This window comes from Neolamprologus multifasciatus, chromosome 17 (assembly GCF_963576455.1).
Source record: "Neolamprologus multifasciatus chromosome 17, fNeoMul1.2, whole genome shotgun sequence".
NCBI classification, from domain to species: Eukaryota; Metazoa; Chordata; class Actinopteri; order Cichliformes; family Cichlidae; genus Neolamprologus; species Neolamprologus multifasciatus.
Window position 1 is genome coordinate 12,600,123 of NC_140455.1, and position 24,859 is coordinate 12,624,981.

The window sequence follows — 24,859 nt, forward strand, 5'->3', positions numbered from 1 at the left end:
GGGCAAGACACTTCACCTACCGCCTACTGGTGATGGCCAGAGGGGCCGATGGTGCGATATGGCAGCCTCGCTTCTGTCAGTCTGCCCCAGGGCAGCTGTGGCTACAACTGTAGCTGCCTCCACCAGTGTGTGTGAATATGAGAGTGAATGAATAGTGGAATTGTAAAGCGCTTTGAGGGCCCCGAAAAGCGCTATATAAATGCTATCCATTATTATTATTATTATTAATTAGGTATGGCAAATATACAAAAAAAGGAAGAAGAGAAGGAGAAAATACTGTTTCATGGCACTGTATCAGGATCTTTGTGTATACTGTTTTAGTTACAGGTGCTCTCCTCATCAAAGATGCAAGCCTCAAAATTGTCAAGCACGATACTCATAAGGTAGCTTTTCAGTGAAGTATTGCTTTATGCTACTGAAGAAGAGGAAGAGCTGAATCTGAAGAGGAGGTAATGAAAGGCTAGTTTTTAAGGCACTGTGGCTGCATGGACTGCCTCCAATCCCTTTGCCCTTCAGGTTAGTAACAAGGAACTAGAAACAGCAAGGCTGCCCCCCGAGCTGCACTAAAAAGTTAAAGCCCTACCATCTAATATTTTATAATCCTTCACTTAATAATGGACCCTGAGCCAGAGTGCTATGTTTTTTCTGCATTGTTTAATGGAGCAGGGCCTGGGGATGGGCAGTCAGGCATCTCTAAACTGAGTTTAGTGACATGCAGTATTTACACAAACAAACACACAAACTCACACGCCACTTGCATGCAGACATGCAGCTGTGCATGTTGCACAGCCACACACACACGCAGTTACTAACTGGCAGATGGGCACACAAACACAAACAAACAAACAAACAAACAATGGCGTTGGTTTTTTAAGAGGTGGGGGTGCAGGTCACAGTCACAAACAACTCCTCTTTAAAGTGAGTGGAAAAATCCCTCCTTCCTCTCTCTAAAAGAATAGTGCAGTTGACGGGTCCCCCTCCCCTCCCCAGCTTTCAGCTTAAACCTTTATTTTAAAAAAAGGACAGAGGTGGTTCCCCCTAGCACAGGACAGATAGCTGTGATGGACAGAAGGCTGTGTGCTATCCTTTACCCCTCCCCCTCACTTTCCCCTAGCCCCCCCCCCTCCCTCCCTCCTCCAACAGAAGCAGGACCTGAAATCAGAGGTCCAGAGTTCTTTCAGATGTTTACATAAAACTAAATGCAAGAGCACAGTGGGATCTCGTTCTTTCTCGCCCCCCCTCACCCCTCGCCCATCCCTCCCCCATATTACACCGTCTTCCCCTTTCCATCCACTCGTCGTTCCTCCATCCTCTCATTTGCTCTCCAGGTTGTAGCACTGCTTCTCGCCCCACTGCCTGCCATCGTAGCCGGGGAGAGGCTGCCCATATTTGTCCACGCACCAGCAGTAGCCCCGCCTCCTGCCTTTGGACGGACGGCACTGTAAAAAAAACACGAGGAAGAGAAGACAAAGAAGTTTAGTCTGCCACTTGTTCGATTTCACAGAACCAAAGGTAAACCAACCGGTGTCAAAAGAAAGACCATCGCTCATCGAGCTTTGACATCCACCTCTAGTTTGGGTGGGGTTAAAAAGGTAGCGGAGGACTTATCCCTCTGAGACACACTGGGAAAACAGATTAGCGTTTCCACGGAGAGGAATTAATGCCTTGACACAGCTTTAACAACACCACCTTCAATGTGCATGCTTGTATTATAATAACACCCCATCCCTCTGTTGGTTTTCAGATCTCAGATGCTTGTCAGCAGGCCAAGTCATGCCTCAGCAGAACTCTCATTAGACAAACCCGTCGATCACGGAGTGGAATGCCCTGCTACCTGAGTTTTTATGTGAGTAAAACATCAGCGATACACAGCGCAAACAATGCAGGGGTTTGCTTTGTGTAAGACAGTAGTAAATGCATCATGATTAGAGCAGGAGAGCTTTTGCAGCAGCATTACGTGTGGGCAGTGTGCTGTTGAGTTTGCCCAATTTAGGTGCTGTGGAGGAGTTTACTTTGTGCTCCCGGCCACTGGGGGTAAATGATGAAAAAGCAGATTATTTCTGATAGAGAGGCGCTTGGAATGAGGAATGCTCTGAGTGAGTGAGAGTGTAGAGTGTGAAGGTAAACATGGGGTTGCTAAAATATTTGCCAAGGCCAGTTGGAGGGCTGCAAACCAGCGCTGCTATTCTGGGAAGCTGGCAGGCACTCAAAATCATCTGGAGTTAATTATGGCTTGCCCCAGTGCACGGGGCGCATGTGAGTATAAACACACGTTAGCAAACACGCAGCAGCACACAAACAAGAATTGTATGTGCTGTACACATACACCCCCCCCCCATCCCCCCACCTGCTCCCACACATGTACGCAGTAATATCAGATGTCCCACAGGAGGTTCGGCTTTGTAGAGTGGCAACTTTATGAGGTGTATTTTGGGGGTACACATGGAACAGCACAATCAGTTAAACCAGGTTCAGATCTCAAATTGTCCCACTCCTCGTAGCTCCCATTATCTCCCACCGTGGGAGTGGTGAGAGAGAGGTAAGAAGTCCAGCCACGACCGAGACACGCCTGTCTGCCTCGATGGCAACCGTCGGTAAGTACTGGCAGTCTAGGTGTGTGATCAGAAAGTATGTACTGCAAAGAGCACATATGTTTTGCTTTGCACACCAACACTTTCTATGTCTTTTCTGCATGAGTTCAAACACTGTTTCACTCAGCCTTTCATACTTAATTTAAATTTTTAACTTTTATTACATTATGCACGCCAATCACCCACAGCTCTGTTAGGTCTAAATTATCATTGATGATGACCTGAGAACCTAAATCTCTAATCTCTAAGCCCATCTTTTCTTAAAAAAAAAGAAAAAAAAGACTAAACTAAATGAATGCAGTACCCCATTTAGGGAAAGTGTTAGATTGCATTTTAGTGACAATGTGATGGCCCGAGCAGTGAAGGAAGTCAGACACAGGTTAAAGTGTATTAACTTGCCAGTGTATCAGTCAGGGATGTAAAAAACAACAAATTAACAGCTGAAAATCTGCACTTCAATCTTAAACTGAGTGCTATACTTAGATTTCTAACATCTATCAGTAAACATTGTAAACAAAACTGCAATGTTCCTTGGCACAGGGAGACAGATGGAGTGTGGTCAGGTGTCCTTTTTCCAGTGTAATCAAGATTCATGTACAGCCTGAGTGCATGATCAAAGAAAGCTTTATAGAGACAGCAATCTATTAAAATACCTCACTAACAACTAGTGGAGTCTGGAGATAGGTACACGACCACATGTGCCCCTAACATCATCCAGGCATTCTTGTCTGTGAACTCAGTATTTTGGTTGTATCGTCTTCCTACTCCTGTCCCCTTGGAAAGATGGAAAGGAGAGGAAAAATGTGCATGTGTGCATATCCCTGTTGCTTGGCTACCTTTTAATTTCTATTCCAGCCTCTGCAGTCCTTTCTTTAGTGCTTCACTCCAAACACATGCATAAGCACAAAACATCCACTAAGCAGTGAATGTCACTACAGATGACGCTGCGCACAGAGCCAATGCTGACCGGTTGAAAAGTTGGAAAGGGAACAACAGCTAAGTTCACCAAGAAGGGAGAACAAAAGTTAATAAAAAAGTAGCATAAAAAGGACAGACAGCAGCTGCAGTGGATGGTTTTCACTGTTTCTTTTCACCTGATTTCTCTTACTCTCTCTTACTCTCCATGGATGTACTCTCTCTGCTGAATATGTCCATCCCTTTATGACACAATGTAACTATCTTATGCTGGCTTAGTGCAGGATAACAGCCATGGCACAAAGCTCTGATCATTTCAAACTGGTTTCTTAACACGACGATGAGTTTGCTTTACTCAAACAGCCTCTACAGTCACCCGATCACACGCAGAGTCCAAACCCTGCGCCAGCCTAAAGCCCATGCCCTATATTCTGAGCCTCATAGCCCCAAAACTAGCCCTGCCTGGTCCACATGGTTGTCACTAAAAAAAGCAACAAAAAACAAAGCATATCCTTTATGAGGTGTGCATGCATGTGCGTTGTGTGTATGAATGCAAGCTCTTGTAATGCTCATCTTAATAGCTAACAGCAAGACTGCTGGGCTTCACGCACATTAAAAAGAGCCTGGTCTGACCACTGGATAAACACCAGCTCATAAAATGCAATGTGTTTGTGTGTGTATGGGCGCATGTATATGTATTTGTGTAATCAAGCGGGCATCTGTATGTACTTGCAAGTGCATTTGGGAGTAGCTGCAGGATATTGATTTTTCTTTAAAAAAGTGTCTAAGTGAAGAGAACTCCAGAATAATTTGTTTGTTTTAGAAGAATGGCAACACACAAACTTTAAAATAGAGTCTTAAATATTGCTTCACAAAGTTTACAAAGTGGTAGACTGGAAGAAGGGAGATCAATATAAGTAATGACTCAATGTGGTCAAACCATGAGAGGGAGAAGAGGGTAAATTTAAAACAGCGTATTTGGACGATTATCTCTAAGAGAAAGATTTCTACATATACACTGCTTAACAAATTTATTAGACCAGCACCCAATGTAAGGTTTATTAACATTATTAAAAATTACACATTTAATTTTTGATGTTTCTCTAATGGCTCATCCCCCAGTTTGCGCAAGCTCTTTAAAGATGATTAAAAAATATTTACTAGTAAAATATAACTATTGCTGTTTTATGTGATAATAATTTCCAAATGTACTGTTTTACAGTTCAAATTCAATTCAAAGGCCAAATTGCTGTTTACTTGCAGCAGAAAATTCATTTTAATGGTAGTCAAGTTTGGGTTTAATTTAATAATTAATTTAACTCAGCTCAGTGATTAAAGTCATGTCTAATTTTAAACACGTTTTTGACATGTATAATTTATAACATCAATAATTTGTTAAGCACTCTATCTGTTAACCATAAACATAACCACCTACTAGCCAATATTTGCACATTAAAGCGTCATTTATTTCTACTTGTTTTAAAGCTACATCGATCTATTTAATATTATTATGATAAACATTGATTATCTTTTAGATAACAACAGTGTTACATATAGTGTAATATAGTTAGTGTGACAGAGTCAGCTACAACATTAACCCTCTGAGATCCAAGTCATCATAGCTGATAATCCTTATCAAGACCCTTCTCTGTTTTAGCGAAAAGCAAAAAGGGATATTTTTGAAAAAAAAATGTGCAGGTGAATAACATGGATCATTCTGTGTTCTCCTGGTAACCCTTAAGTCTGACTACTTATGTGAATGTTAATTTGACACATACGTACTATGAATCTTAAAATGCCAATGGCCCACCCCAATAACAGCAGGCTCTCGCAGCACAAGATGCTAACCTGATCAAGCGTCTGTGGATGCGCTGCTCCACAGCCTGCATCCAGTAACACACAGAATCCTAAAGGAATCACTGCCAACATTCCAGTGACAACCAGGACACCCCCAGAGGTTCTGCCAGCATGTCCTGTCAGAACAGAGCTGGGACATAATATTAGGCAAGTGATTTTAATGTTGCAGCTAATGGATGTATACCTCCCAAAAAACATTCATACATGTAATTGAGTTCAATTAAAGCAAAAATAATAATCACCATTATTTTTGTTCAGTAAATTTGGAAATATTATTAATTTATTGAAAAACAGATATACTTTGTCATGATAAAAAATCATATTTACATTACTGTTAATGGTAGAGCACTGTGCATTTACGTTCCCTATCACGAACGACAAGACAGGCATGTCTGAGAGCCTAAGCAGAGAGCTACTTCAGCAACCCCAACAATACAAAATATGCAAGAAAGATCTTCCTGCTAAAAGTGGAAGAAACAAACACATAGCATACAAAGAGGAAATACTGGCAGTTGGTGATGTGCAACCCAAAAATAAATAAATGGCTCAAACCCAGCACTGCCGGAGCGCTTGCTATCTGCATTCCATATGAGAGGAAGAATAAATTGTGTATGGATTACTGATGGAGTTAATGGTGCTGCTTTAAGTAGTTGCTTAAGGCAGGGCTTTAAGCAACTACTTAAAAAGGTTGACCCAAGATACAGCCATATTTTGAATTAGTGTGTGTGTCAGTATGTCTGGACTGTGTTTTATATGTGTCTTCTGTGCCTTTAAGAGTCTCTCCAGGTCCTCCTGGCTTTGGCCTGGTGGCTGCTGATTGGCCCCCATTATCAACTGGCTGCTTCAAAAAGCCCGTCTCCAGCAGTTGTTCCCCTGGCAGCAACTGGCAGCAGCAGATCTGTCTTCAGCCTCCAAACTTGCAGTGCTTGATCTTGTGTGTATTTTGACAACAACTAGGTTTTGTATATAGTATTGTAAATAGTCGTGTCCATCTGTAAATAGCACTAAAGCAGAAGAGGTGAACTGTCTATATAATTTTGCACGCTTTGTCTTGTTTATGAAGCTAGGGAGTTAGAGGTAGCACTTGTCTTTTGTTTGGTTTTGTTTCATGTAGGGTTGAGGTAGCACTTTTCGGGAATAGCTTGTTTGGTTTGTTATTTTGGCCTTTGTTCACCCTGGATTTTATCCTTTCAGTTTTGGTGTTATTGGTATAGCAATAAACCTCACCTTTAATGATAAAACGGCTATTGGGTCTGGCTTTGGGGACAGGGACACCCTTTTGAACCCTTTTGTCGCGCCCCTGTACTCCTAGACCGGGACATAGCACAATACTGTAGGTAGAAAATAATGTTCACTTTCAGCTTTTTTGTGTGACAAGGTTGGGGAAGAGTTTCAAAGTTTTACTTGTGTGTAAACTAAAGTGTTAAGCAGTCATGTTATACTTTTACTTAAAATTTCAGAGAAAAACACCACCTATGCTGCTGTTGTGCTTACATATTGACTTACGCTGTGTCACTACAGTTACACTACAAGATGCTGCTGCTGACACCTTGTGGCAACTGATTCAGACTTTGATTTAGGGGATTTAGGTCTGTCACTTTGTTTTGTTTGCACTATTAAATATTGGTTCTCACGAGCTGCAATCACCAATAAAAGATTAGGTATTTCTTTTTTTGCATCAGAAATATCATCATCACACATTTCCTTGACTTTGCCACTAAACTGAATACATTTCAAACATTTATCTGAAATATGAAAATAAATGGAAATTCCTCTGACAGGAATATGAATAACACCTTTCAGGACTTTACAGAGTTGCCTAATTTGCAGCATGAAAAGGGGATTTTTTTTTCTTTATTGAAAATGTTTATATGCTCAAGTAAAACTACTGAGAAGTACAGTTTGGTTATTGGCATCTAAATTTAGGTACTGTGTTGTGTCTGTGTTCAATAATAAAAAATATTCCCCTGCTCTGCGTATTATGCATGAGACACTGGAAAAAAAGGCTTATATTTCAAAGTGAAGAAGAAAGAGAGATGGATTATAAATCTAGGGAGGGACGAGAACTAGAGAGAGACAGGGTGAAAATAGCTGTCTGGATCCCCAAAGGTTGGCCAGTTATTATAAAGCCATTGTGGTTGGTGTGTACATTTCCACAGATCCTTCTGAGTCACGCTCAATAAGTCAACCCTTATGGGCCTGGCTGTGTCAGGACCTAGTGAATGAGGACGCAGAAGGGTACACAGGCACCTGGCTCAAATCCTTAACCCACGGCCTCCTCCTCCTGCTCCTCTTCCTCTTGACACACACTCTAAACTGTAAAAGAGTACACACAGAGACACACACTGTCGTTCCATTCACAACCCTCTGCGGGGTGATTCCTGTCCAAACAAGGAAGGAAAAGCCAGGTGGGTGGAAGGGCAGGATGGACGGAATGATGGAGCGGGCAAGCAGAACAAAAGATGTGTGGATGACCGTAGGCACGGCACAATGGGGGTAATGATGGGTGGTGAAATGATGAATTAAAGAGAGAGTGAGATTTTGAGGGATGTAATGAGTGGTCAGTGTTGGGAATGTCTGGCCTGAATGGGGATACTGAGCCAATTCATATAACTCCAGCTAAAAATAGGTTCCTCCTTGCAGTTTTTTGCTAATGGCACGTACCTTTCTTATATGAAAATGACACCACTATAGGGTTGATACGTGAGCATGGGTATGCCAAAGAGGTAAGATGGAAACCTAACCTTAACCCTGACCCCACCCTTAAACCAGTCACCTGTGACTGGGTGAATGTTAAGAGGTCAAGGCTATTGCTTTCACTCTCCTCACTGGCTACATTACTGCACCATTTTGCATTTAAATAGAAAAGTACAGCAACAGAGGTTGAATGAAGCTTGAATGATTAACGCAACTTGAAGTTGAACTTGACTTATTTCAGCATTTATTTCATTTTCATTATATTGCTCTTATTTTTGAAAGTTCAGGTGCTGTTAACCCCCTATCTCTAGCCCTTCCCCTAACACTAGTCTGACTAGTGCTGTGATGGACCTCAGCGTTGTTTAGCTAAAATCCAGACACTCAAACCCCATAGCTGCAGAATGCAACTGGGGACAATGATTCTTCTGCTCTAGAAAAATGGAATTAGCTAGACAGCGACTCTTACTAGAATCTGTCTCGGATAGTGAAACAGTCCATGTGCCACGGAAGCAAACTCACCAGGGCTGCAGAAGAGCCACAACTAACCTTGCTACCTGCAGTTCATTATGGTGGAGCTGGAGTCATTCCAGGATGGGAGGAACTGACTTGAGAGGGAGTATATGCACTTATATGGACAGTCCATAGGAGCTAAATAGTCGAATACTTTTTCTTTTTCCAAAATATGGTTAAATAAAAATAGTGCCGGGGAACCACTTTGAAAGTGTTGTTTTCAAAATTACCACTAACTTGACAGTGGAACAAGCTGAACCATAGCAAACCTAACCAATGGTGTAAAATAATGTTAAACTGTTGAGAAAAAAGTAGTTCAATGTACATTATTCAGTTGGTAACTGAGTCAGCTTTGGGTTTACATACATGTCTGTGAGTCAGAACCCTGCCTTCTAGAGACTTGAGTCCAGGTGGGGGTATTGCACACAGCAGAATAACTCATTCAGCTCAAATAGCATGTGACAACTTGTCTGAACATTTGTTTATCTATAATGACATTGCTGTATGAGCTCTGAGCCACACTCACCCTTTTGCACATGTTCCACAAGTTGCCTATGGATTAACCCTCTGTGGTCTAAGTCGTCATTCATGACAATCCAAACCCTAACCCTAACTATAACCTAACTTATTTTATTTAAGAAAATGTTCTTCTCAAGTCTTGGCTAACAGTGAACAAAGAAAATAACCATTAGGGTCGTCACTTTAAGGGTTACCTGTTTAAAACTCCAGCAACACTTGCAGGATACATAACAACCTTTTTGTTTGACTCGTGCAACAATGTTTGACCAAACGCATGTGTCTTTAGGGTCTGCTTTGACAGCTTCATAATTTGTTGTCTTGGAAGTAGGTTATGGTGTGCCAGAAGCGTCTACTTTGTCTTGACAAATGCATTACGCCATATTCATAGCCACGCATTGTTTTCATAAATGTCTTCATTTACATACTCCTGTAGCTATGCAGGGAGAAGGATGACGGAATGAAAACTGCATTCAGTCCTCTAAAAATCTAACAGCAGAAGGTGGGCACATTACAAATCCTATTTTATTATAAATGTCTCTGGAAGAGAAAAGGGATGGCAAACATCCACTTTCTGTCACTTATCCATGGCAGGCACTTAGGCTCTGAGGCATTCCCAAACCAGCCAAGAGGCACACTCTCTCCAGTGTATCCTGGTTTAGTCCTGAGATCAGACCACACATTGACATGCCCAAAACACCTAACTAAGCAGGCAACCAGCAGGCATCCTATTCAGATGCCTAGACCAGCTCTTCCAATGTGGAAGGATCACTTCTGAATCACAAAGCTCCTCATCCTGCCTCTATTGTAGAGTCGGAACAAGAAACTTATTTCCTGCCCTGACTGGAAATGAGCTCCTCGCACACAGCTCTTGATCATAGACACCACACCATCCTTCCATCATAAAGGATGGCAGGGTACCCATGAACATGACCCTGAGATATGAACTCCTCCATTGGGGGCAAGTATGAATGCCACCATTTCCCCATTGAGAGCCATAGCCTCAGACTTGGAGGTGCTAATTCTCACCAAAGCCACTTCACGCTTTGTTGCAAACCACCCCACTGCCACTGTGACCTGGAGGTTACTGTTTGATGACAGAACCACATCGTCTGCAAAAAGCAGAAAACAGATCCTGAGGCCACGTCTACAGTAGCCTGGATGAATTTGAAAACGGTGTTTTCGTCTGAAAACGCTCCGCGACCACACTATTGTTTTCAGTCGCTTTCACAGAGTTGTGCGTCCACATTGAAAAGGTCGAAAACACTTACATTCCAGTACTGCGCATGCGTGAAACGCAAGACGATTCGACCTTTTTTTTAAATGGACTAACAATGAGGTGGAGTTGTTGCTGTGAGTAACACAAAAGTGCAAAGTTGCAAAAGTGAGTGAGAATTAAAGAATTTGAAGAATTCTGGAGCATGTACAGACTGATACCAATCCTTAATAGATTGAGAGCAAACAAAACAACTGCTGTTTAATGCCTCCACTATCTTAGTTTAATTGGTCACATGACTGCATCACATGACTAAAACGTGTCATCGTTTTCAAAAAGGCTCCGGGTTCGCTGTCCACACTGTTCGCTGTCCACGCCGTGTCCACACTGTGATGCCAAAGTATCCGCTTTGGAGAGCGTTTTCAAAATGCCGTCTCAGTGTGGACGGAAAGCCAAAACGAAGAGAAAAAGATGTGTTTTCAAACAAAAACGTATTAGTGTGGACATGGCCTGAGACCACCACCATTTTCTTGACCACCCTCTGGCTGAACCAACAAATTCTATCCAATAAAAAAAAATGCAAATAGAAATAGTGGCAAAGGGCAAAGTCTAGCTTCAGCCCAGTACAGAAAAAGTTATCACATTTTAACAATGACCCCTGTTGATGCAATACAGCTTATGGATGCCTATGGATGGCCACCACAGTACCATGACAGGATCTTTACCTGGGTATGCCATCATAGTGGGAAGGATCTGGACAGGAAAAGAGCCTTTATTACAGTAGACAAGTCATATTTTTTAAACTTCCTTTCTTTTTATGGCCCACAATTTTAGTTTTAGTTTTAGAAGTTAATTAACTACCAGCAAGCTCCGGGAAAATGTTGTTAAATTACTAGTTTTATTACATGCCGTTCTCTACTCCCCAACTCTAATTAAAACCTTTCACAGTGAATGGCTCAACAACAAACATGCCAGCATAATCCCAGAAAGATACATTCTGCAACAACTGAGCAAACTACACAGAGAGTTCAGCAGAAATATAAGCTATATAAGCTATCAAGTGGTTATTTAATTGATTTTTTTTTGTCTTTGGCCATTAAAAATGTCACTGTTAGAATTAACTGTTACTGAAGTGAGTCAAATCCATGCCCACCCACATGCACTGACTTTGAAAAAATCTTTAAGGCCCATTTCCTGATTTCAATGAGAAAAGCAGTTACACTTAGCACATAAAACGGTTTGAGCTCCTGCCTTTAAAAAAAAAAGTCCCTAAGCTGAATACAGGACTTTCTAGTTTCCCTGAAACTACCAGGAGGAGGTCTCGTAATATCAACTGTCGGACTTGATAGTACTTTAAGCAAAAGTTGTGGAAAAACCCCCTCCAATAAACTGCAACTGAAATTCAACATCTATTAAATCGCTTTTGTCTGCTGTTGTACTTAAAAAAATCAAATGACAATTATATGTGGCCTTTAAGGGCTTTTCATCTTAAGCTGCAGAGACGGACATGCAGCATGCAAAATTCAGATTTAGATAAACACACACTTATTTACTGGAACTTCAGAAACCTAGACACAATTGGGATAGCATAACTTCTGTTCTCCTTTTTCACTTCTGTGAATCTGTGTGTGAAAATGTTATTTAATCCATCATCAGTGTCTTCCTAACAAGCGCTTCAAAAGTGCTGTAACACAATTAAGGATGCAAAACGCTGACTTAAAGTTCTCAATTTTAGTTTCCTCTGAGCCATCATCGTTAAAAGTAAAATAAAAAGCTACATTTCTACAGCATTTCATATTTGAGGGGATATACTCATACAGAGGTACAGAACCTGCATATTAGGTATATAGTTATGCTACTTTTTCCTCTGTTTAGTCCTTCCCCCCAACCTCATCCCTCCCACCTCCTTTCCCTGCTCCCTTCTTTTCAAAGTATTGTCACCCTAGACGGTTCACACGGTCTCCTCTTCACCATGTTTCCGGTCATAAATCTCTACAACACACCGTGAAGGCACATCCCCTGAGACGGATTTAACACAACACTCCGCACCCCACTGGTGCTCTGAGAAAAGGGCGACAGGAGCTGGCACACTGCCACACACACATTTGCAAACACTCCAACCAGAACTGACACTTTCCCGGTAGATATTTTGTTGAAGGAATCCAGGAAATGAGCAAGGTAGAGGCTGACTTTAATGAAAGTAGCAATGAAACTACTGTGGAGAGACCGTGGGGAACGAGTGAGGTAAGAATTTAGAAGACAATTCTTTCTTTTTTTTTTCTGTGTGTGTGTTACGGCTTGAGTTGGACTCTGACTCATGGTGCTTGTAGGGGGTTTTCGGTGACTCATGCTTTTCTCAGAATGGGCCTGTGGAATCCCTCCGATAAGACTCCCCACCCCAGGAAATTGGATAGTGGTATTTGTCACATTGTGTGTCTCACTAATGCCCCACAAGCCCTCCTCTTCATCCACCACCTTCCCCCGTTTTATCCCTTCTTTCCTCAGGTCACAGCACATGTCACCCACCTACAGTGCTCTGCCAAATGTCAGCTTCTTTGCTCTCCCTCCCCTCCCCGCCATCTTTCAAATGAGTAGCCTATGGGTGGCCCCAGTCTGCACTACGAACGCGAAAAACTAAACCAGTGACAGCCTGTTTGTTTTTTTACCTCGCCAACAGCACCCCACACCTACTCTCCCACACCAAACTACTGCCATCAAACAAGCGCCATACATATACTCCCCTGCTGCCACATCTACCATGCCACACACACTCCTGGACCACATTCTTACATCCCTACCCCCCACACTCTCCCACACCACACACCCACAAACACACCTGACCGACTTCATTTCCTGTGAGGCATGAGTCAGACGGCTGGAGTGCATTTACTGGAGTAATACATGGTTATTAGCCATTCTGATAATATAGTGTTGATGTGGCTGTCAAGGCAACCTGGGCTGCAAAAAAGGGGGATTGTGTAAGTGTGGGTGGTTGGGATGAGTCTTTGAGGATTCTTTGGAAGTGTTCAGGCATGCGGTGGGTCTATTTGTATGTCCGCAGGTGTGTGTGTGTGTGGGTGTGTGTGTGTGTTTGAGGGACAGAGACGAGGTATAAAGAAACAACAGAGATAAAACAGCAGGGAGAACCAGTCACCTGCTTTTTCTTGTAGAAACCCTTTCTGTCACAGTTGGGTATGCGGAAGCCTCTCGGGTTAAGCACGTTGCTGATTTTAAGGCTGTTAAGGATGCTCTCCATCTCCCGCCGACATGGCCCCTAGCAACATAGCAAACAAAAGCATTAATATTAGGCCGCCATCCTTACACATTCACAAACAGGAAGAACACCGGGCACAGCCATGCAAGTTCAAAAGTTTGTGGTGAACATCAAAGCCTATAAAAGGTACCGTGTTGAACCTTTAATGTTTTTATCCTACTAATCGGCTCCAAAGCTATAAGCTAAACGTATCATATCAATTCTGATGTAATCCATTATTCTTATACTTATTCTTATAATATGTTTAACATGCCATTGAGCTTCTGGAATTTCCCTGTGGTTTTAAATAAAGTTCTGTAAGTTTGAGCAACCTATGCTGAGCCCGTGTCGAAGTGCAGAAACAAACACACTGTAAGGTCCAGGTTGAAGAGGTTAAATCCCAAAATGAGATAGTCACTTTGTGAAAAAGTGGTACCTTCTGTTACAAAATGTTTGTAATCAAAACTACTGGTGTTTAAACAATAGTAGATAACATAAAAGTACCCTGTGGATTTTTGGACCACAAATTGCACCGTATAGCTCGGCTATAATGAGAGATTTGCCATATTGTTTGTATTTTGTTTCTTTCCTGCACGTGAAAGAAGCTACACATTCATACCACCTACCATGGCTGCACAGTATGCATTTATGCGATCATAGTTGGGCCACAGTGGAATGTTGACCCACTTTATCTATGAGACAAACTGGCTAATGCACAGTTTGCTTCTTTATAGAGAGCTTTCTTTTGTTAATTCAACACTAAATAGTGCCAGAACTTGGTATAGTTTGTTGAAACCTGGGTTGCAAATATTCCTCAAGAACAGGCAAACACATATCATCATTTACATTTCACTGCTTCAAATGGTGCCGCAGCATCGTGGCATATCAGCAAGCATAATACATGTCTTGATTGCAGCTATTGATTTGAACACTCTTCTATTTTCACTCTCTGGCATTTCCAACCTTTTTCTCAAATGTAATGTCTCAAAAGTATTTGTTATCAGTGCCATATAATAATAGCTTTGCATACATATTGTAGTTTGTATTGTATTGCACGTGTGTATAAAAGTGACCTGAAGTTTGCCAGTTTAAATATTTGTGGTTGCAATCACCTTCACATATCAGAAACATCTCTGTTTCAGTTTACAATTATAGTTATTTTCCATGACATCATGAATAAAACGCTTTTGTATTAAATCAAGGTGGATATCATGCTGAATTTCTACATTGTGTCATAATGTAATAGCTCACAGTAAGTCTGCTTTTATGGTTACAGAATTATGGTACATAATGAAAATCTCTGTGGAGAATATACTGTAAATGGGATTTTTATTATGGACTGTTACACTCTATGACTATGCTGCTTTCCCAGAATATATAATTTTTATGATGCACAGTTTTAATAAAAAGTACTTATAAATAATGCAGCTGACCAACTACTGTTACGTTTGAGTTCAAAAATCAATATTAGTCTTAAAGTACAATAATTATTGCAGTGAAAAGAGCTAGGACAGATAAAAAGCTAGCTAAAAACCTAGCAAGCTAACAACCTCCTAACAACTCTCAGTTGCAGACTTTTCAAGTAGCAACTTACTTTCATTTCTGTAATTGGTTGTTTTTGTTTTGGTTGCAATTGTTTCCCCCATAGTGCTACAAAATGGCTAAAGAGCTCATTTTAGTTGGCTAGCAAAAAAAAATAAAAAATTCTGCTGAGACTGTGACAGTAGTCGTTCGTCTCATCTTTGGGATTTGTGCCATTACTGGGATGGCCAGTGTGCAAGGCAGTGTTGTTAGAAAGCAGGTGTGCAGTAGTCCTTTTGGTAAACACGTTTTATTTGACAGCAAATAAAAAATGGCCATAAGCATGTGGATTGCTGATTCAGCAATCAACCATTATGCGAAAAAGTGACACAAAATAACAAATTTTTCAGATCTGAACTGCTCGTGTAATGTATATCCACAATGAAAGTGTTGTGTTTGGGGAAAATTTGTCTGAGGAAAATTAGTGTTACTTTACTATTTACTATTACTGTACAGATGAACATTTTGAGCTATGGTCAAAATTGTTACAGTGGCCTCATTATTCCCATCTGTTTAATCAGATTCAAAAAATCTGAAATATCAAACTTGGTTAGAAAAAATAAATGCCGCAAATTTGTCCAGGAAATTACAAGGTCATAATTTAAACTACTATTAATGCATGATATAGTCACACAGATTTTACACGTCTGGTGTGTAAAGGCCTAAATACTGAGGCCTAGGTTTGAAGCTTCCCTGAGGGCATTTACTGTGTCTTCTCCCTGGTCCTTCTCCCAGCGTTCCTGTCTTCTGTCTACTAGCTTATTAAAGTCAGGCTGAAATGCCCCAAAACAATACATGCAAAGAAAGGCATGGGCATTTTATATATTTTAGTGAGATTCCATGTATTTTTTTTTCCAAAACAGCAATAATCTCATAGTTTTAACAGAAATCTCATTGCCTGGTGTGACTTACATACTCATTCTCCCTCTTGCTCTCCACAGAGAAGTTGTGCACATCCGTATTGGCTCCTCCTGATAATGATTCCACCTTGTAGCTCTGGGTCTTCCTGTTCTCACCCCTCTGAATTAATATGTTGTGCAAAGGAGGCCTGGTGTCCATCGAGCCCCTACTATGTCCATCCTTCACAGTTCCCGCGCCAGGAAGCACTGTAATTGTCTGGGTGACATTGACAGAGTCTCCAACCTGATTTCCATCATTTTCTACATGGACAAAGAAAAGTTCTCAATTTAACAATTTTATGGTTTCATACATATAAATTGGTGCTTAATAAAGACAAATAGCGACATTTAATGGTTGATTCTCTGTCTTGATTCTTGTAAAAATTTTACAACCCTCAAGTCAGTTTTAAAACTTGTCATATCTGGATTAAATTAAGAAAAGACACCAGAGATTGTTAGGTGTTAAGTTGTATAAATGTAAAGAAGAAGCTTTTTGAAATCTGAGTCAGCCTAGTCCAGGTTTCACACACAAGTGTGTGAAACCTGTCTTCCTTCTCTCTCCCCAACCGGTCATGGCAGATCATCGCCCCTCCCTGAGCCTGATTCTGTCGGAGGTTTCTTCCTGTTAAAAGGGAGTTTTTCCTTCCCACTGTCGCCAAAGTGCTTGCTCATATGGGGTCATATGATTGTAGGTTTTTTCTCTGTATGTATTATTGTAGGGTTAACCTTACAATATAAAGCACCTTGACGTGACTGTAGTTGTGATTTGGCGCTGTATAAATGAAACTGAATTGAAAGTGTATTTAGGTTTGTTTGATATGGACGTAAAATTGCCATTTCTTTGTTTCGTTAATATTTAATGGAAACATCTTCCTATTATTTCTTTTCTGAAGCACAAGTGAAGCTTAAGCTGCGACCTCAGAATCAAAAGCCAACATGTCATCGCTGTTCTGTTTTGTATAGAAATTGCTATATTACAAAATGACTGCAAATGCTTGCTTGTGCTCATTCAATCCAGCAGGAAATTCTTGACTGTGTATGAGGACCCTGTTAAAAGCAGACAAAATAAAGTTAGCTCATTGCCTTGTGGGATGTTTGGAGCCAGAATTGAAGCCAAGTAATAAACAGAAACATGACAATTTCATATCCACAAATTTCCACAGTATGCAGGCCAAGAGATAGAGTCACAAGGAGGAACTGGGCGTAAACAAGACATTTTAAGGACCTTTAGAAGAAACGGTTGTATATATGTTTATGTGTGCATATATAAGGTGGGGAGAAGGCTGAGACAGGTATATTAATAGCCAGTGGTGTTGGCAAAGATTCCTGTCAAATTGTTAAACACAGCAAATCAGGGACCATCTGTCTGAGAAGAAGAGGGGGGCTTCAGATGTTCCTCACTGAAATAGGAGAGGACCAAACTACCACCCATGTGCCACCCGGTCGACCACACCACCGCAAGGCCACAGTGGAAGGAGCTTACTGATCTCAGAGACGACGTCCTGGAGAGGCAGAGGGATGATGGGAACACACATGCAGCGACTCACACACACATACACACCCAAACACAGTTTTAAACTGTTAACTCAAAGCAGATTTTGTGTTTAAGAGCTGTGGTGAAGGCGGCGGACGGGCATGTAGGGGTGTAGCTCGTGTGGGCAGGCAGGCTAGCAGCCCACCCTTTCTCTGTGACCACCTGATCAGTTAGTGATGCGGTGGAGCTCCACAGTCTCCCAGGCTCACGAGAACTGAGAACAACAACTTGGATGTCAACAACAGCGTGTGCTGCAATAGAGCAGAATCTGAAAGTGCCTTTTAACCTGAGGCACCCTCCACATGTTTTGCCCCAAACTTTTCAATAACAGCCATATATGTCCACAAGCAGGGACAAAAGAATTATGCCCTGTTTTAGATTTCTGCAAGCATTCCTTTTTATTGTCAATATAAACTTTTTTATAACCCTTCTAGGAAGTCTGGGGTGTTTTAGATTGACACATTACGCAATTTGTTTGTATAATAGCACAGGGGTAAACAGCACAAACTGCGGTGAGGAGGAGAGCTTGTTAATGTCTGGGAGGAGATCCTGTGCTGAATCTGGGGACATGGCTGTGGAAACCGCTGAGCTGCATCAACACACTCTGACCAACAGGGGCACTTGGGGTCATTTTCTTCCTCTCTGCCTCATTTTCTGGATCTCTTCTCCAGTTGTGCAGATGGAGAAGGAAACAGATCAATACCCATGTCAATGCTGTTACTGGTAGTTCTCATTTTAGGTGGATCTCTCAGCTCCCCAATGAGTTTAATTTGTCATAAATTAGAAGGGTGAGGTAGTGAGAAGAAGCAAAGCTGGAAAGTAAGTGAAAGAGTGAGAACTTTGTATTTGTGTGTGTGTGTGTGTGTGTTTATGTTTGTATGACACTGTGACTGCTGAGTGCTTGTACACCACGCATTAGTGTGGCCAAACCAAACAACCAGGAAAAAGAAAACACACACACGGGCTCTTGGGTGCCTGACGTCAGTTGTGTGCCCAGACGCACAACCATGTGTATTCACATGTAGGTGACATGTGTGCCATTTGACTAGTGTGAGCAGCAGCCATACATTTAAATAAAAGACCAGGCATAGGATGGCAGTTAGGAAATCTGACATTGGTATTCAATGGTAATTGGCTGTGATTGTGTGTTTGAATACTTGCGTTGGGAATTTCATCCCTGTTTTGTCAGACAGAGGTATCAAACATAAGGCCCGGAGGCCAATTCGGCCCTTTGGATACCTTTGGAGAATGTGAAGGACATACATTTTGGACTTTTAACTGTATTTTCACAAGTTTTACAGCTTTTCCTATTTATGAAGACCTTTGTCACATCCAGTTATATTAAATCAAAATAGTTAAGTTATACATATCTGTATTTTACACATTTACTACTTACAGTTTGACCCCATAGTTATGACAGATATTTTCCATTTACTACAGAGGCATGTAGAAAAAATGAGTGAGGGGAATTTCACTGTTCCAGCCCACATAAGATCAAAGTGGGCTGTATTGGCCCTAGATATAAAATGACATTGACAGCTGTGATCTAGGCTGTCTGCACCAGGGAAGCACATACTGTGCACATCCATGCTGTGTCCAAGAATCCATTAGCTTTAACATAAGGGCTTTACAGCAGATAGGGACATGGTCTGCACTCGGCCTCAGCTAAATACTATAAACCATAAACTTACAGAATGTAAATGGCTAATTCTGGTTTGGGGGACTCTGTGTGTGCGCATATGCTACTGTGTGCATTATGAAGAAAGGGAAGGAGCAGTAGTGTCCTCTTCTTAAAACAATTTTCAATTGTAACATGTCAATCATAAAACTCCTCGTGTTCTGTTTCGTATTTACGGACGATGTTCCAAAAGGACTTGTAGTAAAGCAGTATTAGCTGACGTGGGACCCTCCAACTTAGAAAGTCACGACTCCTGTTATGAAGTCAAACTTTTAGGAGTCTAGTGGGATTTGTTTAACGCAGGCCAGCGCACAACTGTGCAATGTAACCATCCACCCCCAAACACAGACACACACGTATTGTTGTGATTTGCCAAAAAGCCCGGAAAATACGTTTTTGCATCTTTCTTTGTGCTTTTTAATCACAAGCAGCTCTGTCACAGCATCTTTAGCCCAGCCACTATAAATGCCACACATTTAACCCAGGAGGGAACTGTTGGACTTGGTCAGCGAAGAACAGCACCCTAATGGGCAGGGCGCCTGTCAAAGTCAATGCATAATAACATTCAGGGGCGCACACAAACATACCCACACAAACACGCACACACGGGCAACAAGGTGTCAGGGAATCATTAAAAAAAGAAAAGAAAAGACTTCCCACCTTCTTTTTGCGGTGGCATGAGAACGCTGTTCAGTTTTTTGGACGCGGGACTCGAACACACTCCCCGTCCCTCCAGGAGAGCCTGCAGGGGTCTGCTCTCCCCGGGCTGGTGCCGACAGGTCAAGCCGGAGCCGCAGCGCCCCGTGTACACTCCACACGGTTGTCCCTCTCCGAGGGCGCATGTCATGCAGCAGCCGCAGCCGGGCTCCTTCACCCGCTCCACACAGTCTTTGGGCAGCGGCTTGCACTGCAGGAGCGCGCCGGCGTCGCAAGGCTCACATCGAACCACGGGGCCCACAGTGCCGGCGAGCCGGGCGAATGCAGCCAGCGCGGCAACCAGACAAAGCACACAGACATCGGGCATTCTACCGATTAAGCTGGTCACAAAGGGACAGTATGTGAGTTGTCACGTAGGCTTAAGGGGACTCTCTGTGACACAGCGAGCTGGCTAGCTTTCTCCATCTGTATTTTCTTTTACGCGAAGTTCTCGTTTTTATACAGACAGAAAAAAACAGCCAACAGGTCACACCCTCCTCCGTATGAATAATGTAAATGGAGAGCCCCGATATGAGGGACCGCTATATCCAGTCTCGGGTGGGGGTGAGTGGGGGGGCAGCCGCTGAAAACATTCAACTCTTTGAATCCTTTAACGTATTTTACTGAGTTCTGTTCATTTAGTGCGCTTCCAGCTCCACATCTGCTTCGTCCATGTGGTTCCCCTGTAAAAGGAAAAGTCAAGTTATGTCAGCAGGTTGAAGCTGTTGGCTTTTTTATATACTGTTTACCAGTATAAATCACTTTCATTTTCATTTTGCAGATAAGACAACAAACTGCACCAAGGACAGTTCTCATGTGGTGACTGCTCCCAAAACTCCGGGTTTGGGAATTTGAGGGTTCTGCTCCACTGGTCGCATCTCCTGCTGGCATTAATCCTATGTGAGTGAGTGCCACTGGTGTTACCCCCAGCTCCCCCACCACACCCACATGCAATACTGATAAAACACTCCTCTGGGTAGGTGTATAGGTGGCCTCATACTATAACAATAATTTCTTTGCATATAGTGTTTGTATAAGTGTGACCGCATGCTGGACTGTGGGTGCAGCCAAAGAGGTATTGTTTAACTGCTCTGGTCTGCTAAAGCTGCAGAGATTGGATGCACATGCCAGCTACCAAGCACGTGCAGACCAGATTGCATACCTGACCCTTTTTCACTCGGTATCCAGACCCCCTTGTGCCTTTCCTCCTGGATGCCTCCACCCTGTCATTGACCCCACAGGACTTCCAATGATTAAAAAGAAAATGTTGTGATTGTGCAGGCTCAGCATCTGCCCCCCTCTATGTTCAGCATATCCTTCTGTTCTGCAATAACAAACGCAAGAGGGGGGCACACGCTGAGAAAATAAAGTAATAAGTATAGTCCGTTGTGTGATTTCCACCACAGAAGCAGAAAAAGTGTTGAGACTCCATTATGAAAAACAAGCACTAGGTAAGGAAACACCCCCAGAATAGCGAGAAAACGTCTCCAGCTGAGATTAGTTTTCTCATTACTTGACATGTTTTTTCTCTTTTTGCATTTTTCAGCTTTTTTTGCATCTGAAATATTTAGCTTCTGATCTGTGGCTTGTTTATTGTCTTCCCATCTGTCCAGGGTTGGGTTTAGCTAAACATACAGTTTAGACGAATTCAGCAAAAGGACACTTTTGGAAAACTGTGTCCACTTCGTATGAATACAGAAAACTTCTGGTTTGTGTCTGTAAGGGGTGACCGGGTTCATTGTGATGCGTTGTTATTGTTTGGCTCGCTAAACCAGCCCTCATATAAAACATGTAAACAGACTTGATATGCTGGTCTCCAGAAATATGACAATTTGCTTGATTAGATATTGCGAAACGCAAAACATATACAATGACATGTGGCAAAGGTAAACAGACATTCACTGGATCCTCCTGATTTCAAGATTCAGGAGTCAGAACAGAGTATGTTGTAATTTGCCTCGGGACAGTTTGGGTATAATAAAATGATAAAATGAAATCAGATAACTGCTAGCAAAAACATGCACATCTCATTTCCTAAACCATATGTTCAACTCGTCTCTGTTGCAGTCTCAGCAAACTGCAATAAGAGATACTATTTGTCTCACTCAACAATCTTGTCTTGGTCTTGCATCTGCACTTTTGTCTTTCACCCTCTCTGTCTTCCTCTGCCTCGGGGAATCTGATATCCTTTGGTTATTAATCTCTTCTTTAAAGTGTCCCAGTCAACATTCCTTTGTGATACAGTTTCACAATGCAGCACATTTCAGGCCATAAATCATTAATTGGAAACACAAAGTCACTGATGGTCCTCAGTAACACTGGCACAATGTACATTATAATTTGCGGTTTTGTGAAGCCCAAAGGTTCTACGCTGATTTATTTATTTCCTTCTCCCAAGAGTGATTCAAGAAGTGAATTTCCTTTCTGTCAACATGTACTGTCTTCATATTCAAGCTATACCATCAGCAGGCACTGCACTCACTGACCACATTATGACCTGCAGATCACTTCATATAAAAACACTCATTTTACATTCTATTCATAGATCACGTTGACACCACTGTTACTTAGTGATATGTTACTTGGCTGACTTTCAAGCCCATCACAGTGTGCTGCAGTTAGCCTCTAGTTTGCTTACAGGAGATCTTGTTTTCTTATCTCCTCTTCTTTTCTTTTCTTTTTTTTATATCAAGAAATAGTGGAAAGAATGAGATTGGCATAGATTTTGTTGGACTTTAAATGTGACCCACAAAAAACACTAGGTGAACTTGCTGTCAGCAATAATGGGATACTGGTGGAGCCCCTGCACTCAGTCTGTTTCAGCCCCCCTTGTGATTGGCTACGTGTATATGAAGTCTAAAGTGGTCGTAATGGTAACAGGAGCATTCGGAGCTGTGACCATACTAACTGGAAGAGCGACTCCAGCAGATTCCCAAGAGAACACCAGAGGTCTCTGTCCAGAAGCAGTCCTAGGAACAACAAAGACAGCGCACCGAGTTTCTGAGGGTCTGTTACATTACTGAAATGATGGCCAAAATTAAAATCATAAAAAAAGATATCAATTAATATAAAAAGTTCCTCTCTTGAAAAAAGAAATCTATCCCTCCATAGTCTTTTAAGAGCAACTCATTCTTAAAGGATGACTGAACAAACAACCTAAATTTACCTGAACTCTTCTGTTCCAATTCGACTCTTCATCACAGTAAAATTAGTTCAACACTTCCTCACATATTTTCGTTTTACTGTATCTTCCTATGGCATTAAGTGCATTCCAATGGTCGAAGTGAAATGAAAAAAAAAAATAATCAGGCATTCCTTTAAGCAGCCAAATAAGGGTCCTTCTTATCAACAGAATCCATCCCAACTTCACAAACATCCTCAAACTGCAGCCCAAATATTTGAAGATTTTTTGCTATGTAGTTCCACTTATTTGCACTGCTGAGCCACTTTCAATGTTAACTATTTTTCTAAGGAGTTGGGATGCTTTCCCATCAGAAGGATGATTAACATGTAATTTGTCTGAATTATGTTGACTGTGGCTTACAGAGAAAAGGCATAAATAATGTGTACTGCCAACAGCATGTTGAGGAAAATCATTTGGTGCTCTTTAACTCAACCCGGGTGCTGACAGCAAAGACAGGCCTCGTCCATCATGGTGGAACACGTAGATGGGCTGATGAAGCCGGGATCTTTTCTGCAGGCTGATAATTGCTTCTGGGCTGTTTGGGGCCTCAAATGACAAGACTGTAAAGTATGTAGTAAAATCTGGTAAACTTAGAAAAATGTAGGGATTTCTTGGTGGATCTTGGGAATCTGCTATCCCTATCATAATCAGAACTGACATTTAACATTACTGTTTAATGCTTTTAGCTGTCTTTTGACTCCAGCAAATTAAAGAAGAAGGGATGTAACCATATGTTGGATGCCAACTTGGGTGGCAGACATCTGCCTTTGTTAACCACCATCCTTGGGCCCTATCAATTTGGCTGTTTTGAGGTCAGGACTGACAGTTGAATTGTTTTCCAGAAACTTAAAGGCCTGCAGTTGATGTTACTGTAGACACATCAGTTAGAATTTCTCTTAATGTTCCCTGATAGTTTTTTTTAAAGTTTTCCCAATTGCATAGACATGACTCTTCCACACAGTAACCAAAGTGACATAGGGATGTACATTCTTAGAAAGCATAGTGCTGACTTTTGAAACAATATACAAAAATAGAATATGTGTTTTTGTTATTTCACTTGCAAATTTGTGACACAGGTTTTGCTTCTATAACATAATGGAGGCCTTTCCTAGAGACAATGGTACAGCTTTTTGTTGATATCAGTCAGATGCCAAGCATGCTTTCAAAACCAGCCCTTCTTTTATTGATTGTTACAATGGGGGCTGCACTTCAGGAATGAACTCATCTTTGTATCTGTTTTCAATAAATTGATGGAATGAGCATGGCTTGACGGCCCTCTGTCACTGTCTGCGTGACATGTGCAGAGAAACATCTGGAGGCAAGAAAGAAAGACAATAAGAGGAATGTGGGGAGTTAAAAAGGTGAAGAAAGAATAAAAAAAGATCACAAGCTCTACATTTTTTAAATCAAGGAAACTACATGTAGGAGCAAAGAGACGCAAAGAAGTTAGGGTTTGCGTATGTGTTATGATGTGTTTGCGGTGAGGTCTGTGTCTTTTGTTGGGCTCTGTTGGACTAGAGTTTGGTATGCCTGGCAGCTCTCAGCAGGAGGTCCTGCCCAGCAGAAGCTCACTAATTGTACAAACAGGCAGTGTGGCACCTTGGATTGAACTTGTGCCTTGAGGCCAGGTACAGCGTGCTTTGGCATACTTTCAAGGAAAGATCAGAGTCATGTGCTCACAAGTGCTGATTGTCTTCAGGTCAGAAGTAGGGCTGGGTATCGTCACTGTTTT

General features: G+C 41.8%; 1 protein-coding gene and 1 long non-coding RNA gene across 3 annotated transcripts; one reads left to right on the plus strand and one right to left on the minus strand.

Moving 5' to 3' along the window:
• Window positions 1-1,267: 1,267 nt before the first annotated feature.
• LOC146499027 (insulin-like growth factor-binding protein 3) lies at window positions 1,268-20,271 on the minus strand. 2 transcript variants are annotated; one of them, XM_085137706.1, is made up of 4 exons: window positions 19,908-20,271; window positions 16,053-16,296; window positions 13,457-13,576; window positions 1,268-1,439 (listed from the first exon to the last, which is right to left on the minus strand). In XM_085137706.1, exons 1-4 carry the CDS (start codon window positions 20,269-20,271, stop codon window positions 1,268-1,270), a joined length of 900 nt encoding a protein of 299 aa, XP_084993832.1. The 2 variants fall into 2 exon arrangements, with proteins under 2 accessions (XP_084993832.1, XP_084993833.1); XM_085137707.1 differs by having other exon boundaries at window positions 1,303-1,439; window positions 16,049-16,296.
• Window positions 1,429-24,830, plus strand: LOC146499028 (uncharacterized). Its single transcript, XR_014870157.1, has 3 exons — window positions 1,429-1,512; window positions 1,745-20,305; window positions 20,725-24,830. It is a non-coding gene; the product is annotated as an uncharacterized LOC146499028 (long non-coding RNA).
• The last annotated feature ends 29 nt before the right edge of the window (window positions 24,831-24,859 follow it).